The sequence below is a fragment of the Onthophagus taurus genome, chromosome 2 (genome assembly GCF_036711975.1).
Source record: "Onthophagus taurus isolate NC chromosome 2, IU_Otau_3.0, whole genome shotgun sequence".
Taxonomy (NCBI): domain Eukaryota; kingdom Metazoa; phylum Arthropoda; class Insecta; order Coleoptera; family Scarabaeidae; genus Onthophagus; species Onthophagus taurus.
Genome location: NC_091967.1, coordinates 27,165,867 through 27,177,138, shown reverse-complemented (window position 1 = coordinate 27,177,138; position 11,272 = coordinate 27,165,867). Strand labels below are relative to the sequence as shown.

The 11,272-nt window shown below is 31.3% G+C and overlaps 1 protein-coding gene across 3 annotated transcripts in view; it reads right to left on the bottom strand.

Annotated features, from left to right (window-relative positions):
* Positions 1-2,633: 2,633 nt before the first annotated feature.
* LOC111420788 (sodium- and chloride-dependent GABA transporter 1-like) overlaps positions 2,634-11,272 on the bottom strand; it is a 53,988-nt gene continuing 45,349 nt past the window's right edge. For all 3 annotated transcript variants that reach the window (XM_023053844.2, XM_023053837.2, XM_023053828.2), the window contains exons 7-11: positions 9,709-9,925; positions 9,222-9,374; positions 4,048-4,251; positions 3,626-3,796; positions 2,634-3,021 (exon numbers count right to left, since the gene is read on the bottom strand). In XM_023053844.2, the coding sequence (XP_022909612.1) occupies positions 2,881-3,021; positions 3,626-3,796; positions 4,048-4,251; positions 9,222-9,374; positions 9,709-9,925 (886 nt within the window). In that variant the 3' untranslated portion in view covers positions 2,634-2,880. The remainder of the gene's footprint in view (positions 3,022-3,625; positions 3,797-4,047; positions 4,252-9,221; positions 9,375-9,708; positions 9,926-11,272) is intronic.

Sequence of the window (11,272 nt, the reverse complement as noted above, 5' to 3'; positions counted from 1 at the left end):
TGTTTCTGTTATCTGTCGGTACCGGATATACACAGACTGAAGAATTATTGTTATGTGTGGATATACCATTTACGTTAACAAAAACACTCCAAAAATATCAAGAAACCGTAAGTGATAAAATCATGGATTAAGCATGGCAGTCTATGAAGAACGCAGGTGAAGAAGAATTTAATTTAGTTACAGCTTCAGGAGAAGTAAATAATGACTGAATTTTTATGATAACCTTAATTGCAGATGCCTAGTGTAAACGCTAAACGCTCGAACAACGTCAATTACGATGCATCATCCGGAGTGGTACTGCAATAAAATAATTGTATACAATAAAATAAAATACTTGTGTATACAGGTAATTCAGGTAGGTAGCGAAAGCCGATCAGGGTTATGTTGCTATTGATAATGATAGCAATTCGGTTATAACTTATGAATAACGTTTCATATAAAGAATATAAAAGAAAGAAGAATTTATTGGAAACTTGCAAGCTGGTTGCATTAACAGAAATAAAATACAAATTCTTACCAGAAGCTAAGTTACCAATCAGAAAGGGACCCAAGGAAGGTATCTGTGCCTAACTGCATCGAGATTTGGTGATGTATGTAAGATGAGCAATGACACGTCTTGCTTAAATAAAGTTAAATCAATCTTGTACTCGAAATTTGCTAGAATAAATAACACTAAACATGGCCAAGACTATGAATGGCTGACAGTCAAAAAATTTGAAAGTAAATATAACTTGTCAGCAAATTCTTGAGCTCTATTCATTCGTAAGATATATGGATTCTTAGTTGCAAGTCCAAATGAAACAATAAAAAATGAAAATGCCATCGTCGAGGTGAAATGTCCAGCGAATTTCAAGAGCTTACATCTATTCGAAGCAATAAATTAAAAAAAAAAAAAAAGCTTTCATAAACGATAACGGAAATTTTCAATTACATCGGAAGTATAATTTTACTATCATGTACAGATTCAACTTGAAATAGTAGACCTGGAAAAATGTTATTTTTTATGTTGGACATCGAAAGGCTTTGAAGTAGAAGTGGTGAATGTTACGTAGAAAAGACAAGTTTCACGAATTCTGTTTTTAGTAATAACTTAATTTTTTATTATAGAGTTTTTTACGTTTCAAACATACAGTTACATTTTTTTAAATTGTTTATTGCCCGATTTAATAGATCCAAGGCTTCTATAGATCCAGAAAGAAAGAATTGTGAAAAATAAAACTTTGTATGTTGGATTAATGTCTTTTGATATTGATTCCCTTCCATTATATACCTTCTATTTTCCAATAGATGACAAACTAAAATTTCCTAAAGATTTTTCTATTCATTGCTGTTTTATTTATTACATTATTTTGTATACTTGAATCATTATTTAATATTATTATTAATTAAGTATTACATATTATTTCATTTACTTATACAAGATGATGCAAACCATCCATGCAGTCCATTTTTTTAAACGGAAATAGTCAAAAAGTTAGAATGGAAAGTAATAATATTCATAAAATGGATATGCTTTGCACAGCCAAGAAACTAAAACACGTCTACGTAAGGTTACATTTATCCAGCTATTACATTTTTTCTATAATTTTTGTAACCTCCGTTTTCAAATAAAATTATTTAAACGGTTACTCTGAGTCATTACGAACGAGCGTATAATAATACAACAAAGATATAATTTATAAATTTTGTATCGAACTTTTCACATTCCGTATATTGCGAATATATCTATTTTAATATAAAATGAAGTTATAAATGTTATTTTCATTTTAAAATGTTATAAATGTTTTATGTCTCGCAAAATTATTTATTGCATTTGAAATTGATTTTTGAAATTGACATTCAATTGAATTATAAACCCATAATTTTAGATGTTCTCAACCTCTTTCTCTAATTTCTCCATTAAAAAATTAATATTCAAAATAACAACTAAAATAATAAATAAATTGAAAAGTTAATAAAAAGACAGCCAGTGATTTGTAATTACGCAAAATTGTTAATAAACAATAATATTTAGAAAAAGTCGTTTAATTTGTTCATTAACAACATCGACGAGAAAAAAAATCGTAATAAAATAAACACGATGTTTTTTAATCTATAAGGGGTCGGGCCTAGTAGAAAATAAAGTCCGCCTTGTTGCTTCCGAACGTCCGTCGTCTGCGCCCCTCAGAAACTGACCGACCTGGTAAAGTGGGCACTTAAATAGTATTCTAAGAATTAAGAACTAAAGACAATGTGTATCGAAGCGGGTAGGAAAATGTTTAAAAATTCACAAATCTTATTTGTTCTTGCTAGATTATAAACGTTAGTTAGTTGTATTCGAAGATGTTTCAATTTTTTTCAAAAGATGTTTTGCCGTTGTACTGGCAAAACCACACAGTAAAATTTTCTTATTTTTTTTTTTGAATTACTTTACTTTTATCTATAGATTCAGATTTTACAATAAAATATATAGGGTGCATTTAAAAAAATTGGTCGTGACCTTCATATAACCTTGAAAATAAAGTCATGGTCAAAAAATGTTATCGTCATATGATTTCCCCTTCGCACAGAACAACTTTCATTTGGTTCATTTTTATGTAAAATCGCTTGTCTCACGTTAAATTGCCCATTCTGTATATAAACAAAGTCATTAATTATTTTCGTAACATTTATTTCATTAAAAAATTTCACTAACATTGGTTACAAGACATAGAAACAATTTTTTCCTTTTAATACTGAATGTCAATTTGCTACAACACTAGTTTTAAACATAAATTAGTCGTGCGCGTTTCACTACAAACACAAAAACTTAAGAAGATTATTGTTTGTCGATAATTAAAAGAAAATATAAGAATAAAAAACATAATTAACCACCCTGTTCGTATCACTGTAGCATTTCAACTAATCTAAATTATCGACGGTGAAAGATGAACTTGGTGTCATCAATCCACCGAAACTTTCCGATTTTAAAAGTCCAGATTGCTTGTCATGTATGGAAATTTTTCTTTGTTTAATCTGGGGTTGTAAGCCGGTTTGTATATTCTGAAAGTAAAAACAAGATTTAAAACAGTTTCCTTATAAAAATTAAAAAAAGAAGTTGTTCTAGATCGCTTTCCAAAGTATTATGGCAAAGAGAAAATTTTGAATGAGTTATAGCCTTTGGTTGGAAACTTTCCGCCCACCTAGAAGATAAACTAATAATTCAGGCATCTCGACCGCAGTCTGAAGTCATTTTTATGTGGGACGAGCAGGCTGAAGCGACGCAAGTTAGTTTACCTGGTGGAGAGTTCTTGTTTGAACACTCCGTACATTACTTGCTTATCGATTGAGCAGAAGTCTTTTCCGCTTCTGCGTTAACCACCTGGGAGCTGGAAAACTCCACGTTCAACATCCCTCCGCGTTCACTGAATTTTAAAACGTCCCCAGACAGATTTGAGCCAGGATAATTTAATCGATGGAGTAACAAAAGATGGACGTGTTTGGAGGTCAAATAAAAATTACTCACAAAAAAAATGTAAGATAATTTTTTGCTTTCTCTCATGATATTTTAATATAAAATAAAAAGTAATATAACAATTACTACGAATGTTAGAAATCGCGAAGTTGTCGAAACTCTCAGAACAAACTCTTGGAGAAGGAAACTTACCTTCCATATAGTTCCTGGTCCTGTAAGAATGTAGTATAGAGCGTAAATCGGTACCCAAACCATTGATGAAAAACTTAGGATGAAACCAATTACGTTGGACCATTTTGGGTAGGTGTAATTCTTTCCGTATGTAAGTGGTTGAAATGCCATGCATTGAGAAATGAAGATTACCTTACGAAAAACAAAATGTAAAATTTTAATAAAGCTATTCTTTTACATGTAAATTACAAACTTCTACTTATGTCGTTATCTTTTATTATTACTGCGATATATCTTTTTCTATGACAAATGTCTGGTTTATGCAAGTGTAGCTGTTATACAAATGAATTGATCTTATCACGCAATGAAATATTTTTAAAATTAAGTACTTTTCTAGCATTAAAAAATTTAATTATCTTCATTTAGATACGATAAATACTTACAACCATTACTGTTGGTGCACAAAACCTCCAACAAATGGTCCAAAATTTACTTGGTCTAATCCCCATCATCTGTTCGATAGAGTCACTCAATTTTTCAACGCCAAAAATCCATGATATTGCTATAGTTTGAAAGAAACACACCCAAAGTAACGACATGCCGCTAGCAGAATAGTAATCCATCAATTGAAAGACGTACATTCCCCCCTGTAAGCATAAATAAAAATAACTGTAACTTTCACTTGCTTGAGTATAAAGTAGATATAAGCTTATTGGACAAGAAAGTAACTATAATAAGTATTATGTGATATATTTAAACGTTAATGTATTCAAAAAATCCGTAGAGTAACGTAAATTTAATACAGATTTCATCATAATCATTTTACATTATTACAAATTTGGTATGTGTTTGAAACAATTGTGTCATGCACGAATTAAGATATCATAATGACATAACAAACATATTAAATCAAATGTAATCAAGATTTAATTTCTTATTTACCATAAACATCAGTGGTAATGAAGATTAAATATGTCGTATATAACTTCTTATTCTCCACAATCATTGTTATGGTTTATCAAACTTAGATATGCAAATTTGATTGTTATAGGTCTTAAATACACAAATTTAAAAAATCGTATCTCATGAATGGGTTGACATATAACGATGATATTTCGAACACTTTATAGCAAATTTTAAAAAAATTTACCTTGCTATAAATCAAGGACAGTAGAATCTAACAGGACTGCTACATCCATTGTTGTGACAACCTGCCCGCAAACTACGTCATACCATTTTCCACGCCCAGCTGTTGTTATGGTCTGTGTTTGCTGTGTATTATTAGAGGTTATATCCTAGACGTATTCATTATATTTTTGAAGTTTTATGTTTTTAGACGTATTAATGTCTATCATATAACCTCTAAAAACACAGACAGTTACCAGGCGTGGCAAATAGTGTGACGTAGAGTGCGGGCAACCAACCCGTAGTGGACTACAAAAATACAATGGATGCAGCAGTTCTGTTAGATTCTACTGTCCTTGGCTATAAATAACTTATTTCCATAAATATTGTTGTTATAATTTTTTAAAGTCAACTGTGCAAGGTTAATTGTTATAAATTTCAAGAATAAGAATTTAAAATAATCGTATCTCATGGACGAATTGTGATATCACGATAAAATTTCGAACATTTTATAGCAAAATTAATGAAAATTTACTTTGCAGTAAATAACTGTATTCCAGTTAATCGGCACACCAGCAGAAACAACCCTATAGGAAAAGGGTATAATTACAGCGTTTGTTAAATTGGTATACAGTAGCGTTGTCCACTAATTTTTGATCAAGATCGATTTTTTATATAAATGATTCATGATTTTTTTGACAATTGATGTTATGGTCACCACTGATTTAGAGCTTATAAATAAAAAATAGTAATAATTGGGTTCAATCTTGTTATGGATTTAGTCTTTATGGCCCATTACTAAGGATTTATGTATAAAAAGTATTTCCCCATCGCTTTTAGTTTTTGAGTTATAATTGAGTTAATTTTCAAAATTCAACAATTTTGATGTTTAATCTATTTAGAGCTTATAAATAAAAAATCGTAATAATTGGGTTCAATCTTGTTATGGATTTAGTCTTTATGGTCCATTACTGAGGTTTTATGTATAAAAAATATTTCCCCATCGCTTTTAGTTTATGAGTTATGATTAAGTTAATTTTCGAAAATCAACAATTTTAATGTTTAATCGATGTAGAGCTTATAAATAAAAAATAGTAATAATTGCGTTGAATCTTGTTATGGATCTAGCCTTTATGAACCATTACTAAGGTTTTATGTATAAAAAGTATTTCCCCATCGCTTTTAGTTTATGAGTTATGATTGAGTTAATTTTCAAAATTCAACAATTTTGATGTTTAATCTATTTAGAGCTTATAAATAAAAAATGGTAATAATTGGGTTCAATCTTGTTATGGATTTAGTCTTTATGGTCCATTACTGAGGTTTTATGTATAAAAAATATTTCCCCATCGCTTTTAGTTTATGAGTTATGATTAAGTTAATTTTCGAAAATCAACAATTTTAATGTTTAATCGATGTAGAGCTTATAAATAAAAAATAGTAATAATTGCGTTGAATCTTGTTATGGATCTAGTCTTTATTCCAGGGTAGTCGCAGATTGCTACAACTTCTGTAGTTTCAGAAAATGATTCTTCATTTGATATGTTCAATACTTGTCTGATCAACTGTAATTTTATGAATCTGGATCTGGAAGAGATTCGAATATGAATCTAACTTCAGCCACATTAGAAAATGGATAAGAAGAATTTCATTAGGAGCATCAGTTGCTCTTCTATTACTACCTCTTAACACATTATCCAGTATTTAAAAGCATTTTATCGATGGAAGATAAACACTAGACACTAGATCCAGATTTCATAGAATCCTTACTTTTTTTTTATTTTCAAATTTATCTCCTTTTCTGCAAAATCTGGCATATTCATAACCTTTTTCAAATCTTCATAAGCTTTTTGTTTTGCTAACCTGTCTTTATAAGTAACACTTTTAATATGCCATAAACATTCATCTTTGACATTTGTACTAACAAACTTGACAGTAGTATTTTCGCTCCATCGCACTGACATGTTTGTTATTATATATTATACTACATATTGCTAATTCACTAAACTAAATTTATGCGTTCGCACGTGTTTAATGGCAATTGTAAGTAGTGGGGGTACGCTACTCGACCGAAAAAATAGAATCAAATGAATCTACTCGACTAAATCGTTTTACTAAACTACTCGAGTAAATTGTAATGTCCGTAGTGTCCGCACAGAATTCAGAAATACACAGATTTCAAGTCATGTGACTTTTTAGTAGGGCCGCTTTAAAAGCTAAAATCTATGCAACAATAATTGAACAATTGTGGACACGTATCCAGAACCCAGGAAATGCGTTACAATGTGACAATAATTTTCAAGTAGTATTGTTTAATTTTACACCAAGGATTGATTTATGCGTAAATAGAAATGGCGGCTATATTGAGCTGTAAATTTGTGGTTTCCATAATTGCTATAGTTGTCCTCGTTGCCTTCATTGTTGTCATTATTCTTCCTTTTTTATATTATAAAAAAGTTATTTTTCTTGTTCCTTTTAATTTTTTTATTCTTATTATTATTTGTACTAATAAAATTATTGCAGCTGATAGATACATGGCTATATAACTTCAAAGTGAAGAAAATCCATGGCAACTATCATTTTTGTTTGGTCAAATTGATTATACTTACAATGGAAGTATTAGAAATCTCCCTTACCGATTTTGTTGCAATTTGGTACAGCAATAGTATGGTCTAAATAAGGGTTACGTATTTCTTATATGTGCTAATAAAGCCCCTGGGGAGAGTTATAAGGGTTGGAAATCGGAGCGAACGGTACCTATATAATCGCTTATAACTTGAAGACGAAAACAGCTAATGTGGTAATGTGGTAAATGTAAACTGATATTCATTTTTAAGGAACTTTTCATTGATATATGTGTGATATATATCACACATATATTTAAGAGCTCCGGGGTAAACTACTCCTAATTTCTTTGAATAATTTAAAAACTACCCTGTTTAAAAATATTAATATATACAAGGGTCTTTACTGCAAAGAGGTACTACAACTCATTAAATATTTTTAATGAACATTTTTAAAACACTCATTGCATGAGAAAAGGTTAGAACATAAAACTTGTTCTAGTTAGTTCTAGTTTGATTTGATGAATTTACAGATGTTTTACTACGAAATTTGTAAACATTCCTCATTCGTTGCAGCATGTTTTCTGATGAATGGTCAGGTTTTATTTGAATTACAAGAATCATTTATTAGGTGTGAAGTAGCAGCTAGCATATTTAATTCGATTAGTTCGATTCCAGTCTTATGTTGTTTCTATTTGAGAGAAGGTCGATCTACTTCTATGCCACAGCGAAAGATGTGGATTCATCTCCTCCACCACATCGAGTCCTAGCTTAAGCTTCCACAGCAAGAATCAAGAGATATAATTTATCGACCATTTTGCGCTATCTTATAAGAGACATACAATTCTCGTGCTTTTATTTGTAATATGTCCTCGAACATCCTCTTTTCCGGAAAGTTTGCGATGAACATGAAGAATGCTTTCACCAGAAAATAATGGAGTTTGAGAAGCGATATCAAAACAGATCTGCCATGCTTACAGACTTTTGTTGGTGCCTTTATAGGAATACTGCGAGGACTGACTGAATTATAACTAAACTTGTTGTAGTTATAAATTTATTAGTGCATTATAAACAATTTATAGACACAATATTTTTACAAAAATAGTTACAAAACACAATTTTCGATTTTATTATAAAAAAATTTTATTCCGGATCAACGTGACATATCCATAGATTAATCCTTTTTGTGGTGGGTACGAGAGGTCTTTTTCGATCCATACATTATACTCATAGCAAATTCTAGTCCACATTGACTCGACCCAGAAAGAGCGTCCCCATCCGTATTTTGGGTATCTTATTAATGCAAATGATGAAATCTGAACACTACACCATACCCACAACCACTTTTGAATCCCGAAACCCGGAATATAAAATTTCCCGTCGGAATTCGACGAAAAGTACCCTCTTGATTATCGAAAATTCGAGTCCGGGCCGTAGCTAACGAGCACTCCCCCGGTTATCGCTTAAATTAATTTTCGATTGCATTCAAGTTTAATTACTAGAAAAGCTTAAAAAAATCGCCTCTACATTTTTGGTATATTTCAAAGTCAAACATTTTTTTTAAAGTTTACAGACAATAAAAAATGTTTGGGGTTTTTATTTTGGTAGAGACTTATTTTTAAAAAAATATAACCACCCCTGCTTTTTATATCGTGGGTGGTTATTGCCGTGGCCTTAAACCCACAACATTGTGAAAAATCGATTTCCACTAAAGAAAACAGTCATCCCGGTTCACCCGTTCAACTCATCCCACGAAAACTGTGTCGGTATATGGCTAAAATTCTGTATGAAAAATCTTTCGAGATATTTACAATTGTTGACGGACAACTACCAGTTTTTGCTTTTAGTTAAAAATGACTTTTATTAATTATTTCATCAAATAATTATTACGAATCAAGATTTAAAAAAACAGAAATTGTTTAACTTACGTGTGTAACCATTGGTATTCCTAAAGCGAACATTACTATACAAATTATGACAGTGAATGTGTTACGATGAGGTCTCAATACTTCGGACCAATTATCAACAACGCCGGTTATGAAGGATTCCACGAGGCAAAATTCGCTGTCGATACCCAAAACCTATAAAATCAAATGAAAACGTAATAAATTATAAATTCTTAATATAATCTCATAATAATTCAACGAGTACAAATATAAAAAGTTCTATTAAAGTTCAAGGAAATGCTCGAAAATACTAGTTGGTAGATGGTTTCCCGTAGTCGCTTCAAGGTTTACGTTTCAAATTTATGTTAATTAAAAAACTTTCTAAACTCCTTTTTTCCACGATTCGTGTGAAACCCAACTCAATTTATATCTCATTTCCATTCCTGCTTTTCAGTTTAAATTGTTAATATGTTTCGTAAACAAATAACAAACACATTTTATTCATTATATAATTAATGTGTTAACTTACCACTAGCATAATAAAAAATGTGATGGCCCAGAAAGCTGCGCCGGGCAGCTTGAGAACTACTTCCGGATATGTTAAAAATACAAGACCCGGTCCACTTTTCACGACAGTGCCGACATTTGTTCCTAGTTCCGCAGCCAGGTGGCCGAGAATTGAAAATGTAACAGCTCCCGCCAACAGCGACGTGAGTGTATTTATTATACAAGTTATGACTGCATCCCTGATAAATAAAAAGAAAAATGAGAATTTATTTTTTATATTTTAATATTAATCAGGCTATAACCGAGAAGGACAAAATGTTGGAAACAAATAGGAATACTTATCTACGCTGAAAATTGCACAACTTTAATCTCACTAGTTTGCTTTAATGTTGCCCTCATTATGCCTGGATTAGCTCTAGCATTTCCTTCAAGTGCATATTGTTACGAATTATAAAAAATGTGGATGCAAGGATAAACCTTAAAATCTATAAAGCTTACATGAAAGTAGATATGTTTCTGGATGGCATCTGTAGATGTACTTCTAGTTAGCCCGAACATTTTTGAGATATAGACAATGACTTATTATGGTAGGGACACTGGTCAAATATTCCTTTTTCCTCTCTATGAGAATGACTGGAACTGATTATATTTAGGACAGAAATAATTCAATTTATAACAGGAGTGCGAATATATTGGTTCACATGAATGATGTTTTTTTTTCATAAAAGCTGTTTGAAGGTGTTACGTTACAACTTACAATAAAATTAGGATTAACTCAGGAGTGATGGCACCATGTAACCGTGTGCAAAAATGGAAATGGGTAAGAACTATGTGAAATTGCCTTTCGTATAGTATTCGAACAGTACGGTGCAGTTATAACTCTTAAGGTCGCGTTAAACTATATGAAAACACAGGTCATAAGAAACGGGTTCAGCAGGTCCAAGATTTAGGGCGCATGAAAGCAATTGAAGTAAAACTTTTAGTATGAGGTGAAAGACATATAGGGCTTTCGAGTAAAAATCACCAATCACCAAAATTCTTATTATTATTAACAAAAAAAAATCGCAAAGTTAGGTGTAATTTTTGGCCACTTTGTCTTGTTTGTGTTGTTGTTATAAAAAACGAAGTAAGGCACAAATCATTCGGGAAATACCTTTACTCGAAGCAGAACAGTCCACAGAAACCGTTTCTGGCCATATCAACACATTTTGTTACGCTAGTTAGCAGAAAACTTGGAATTATATGTAAATTATATGGAATAATAAATAAACCGCTGACATAGACAAACACTCTAACATAAAAATAGTTCAGGGCATACTCTCAAAGATGGCGCCATATTTATAAATAAAATAAAGTCCCTAGATTTACAAAGTACCGCGGTTTATGAAGTCTGTTTTCGAGCCAAAATGGCGGTTTGACAGCTTGTCACTGCATCTCACCACTTATTTACAAAAATATTGCCGTCTTGTTGCCTTTGGAGTTGCAAAAATGGCAGTAAGAAGGACTTTCGACTCTTCAGAATACCACAAGAAAAAAAGAAAGGAAATTTGGCGTAATGTTTTGGTTTGTAGTTTTAAATTTCCCGC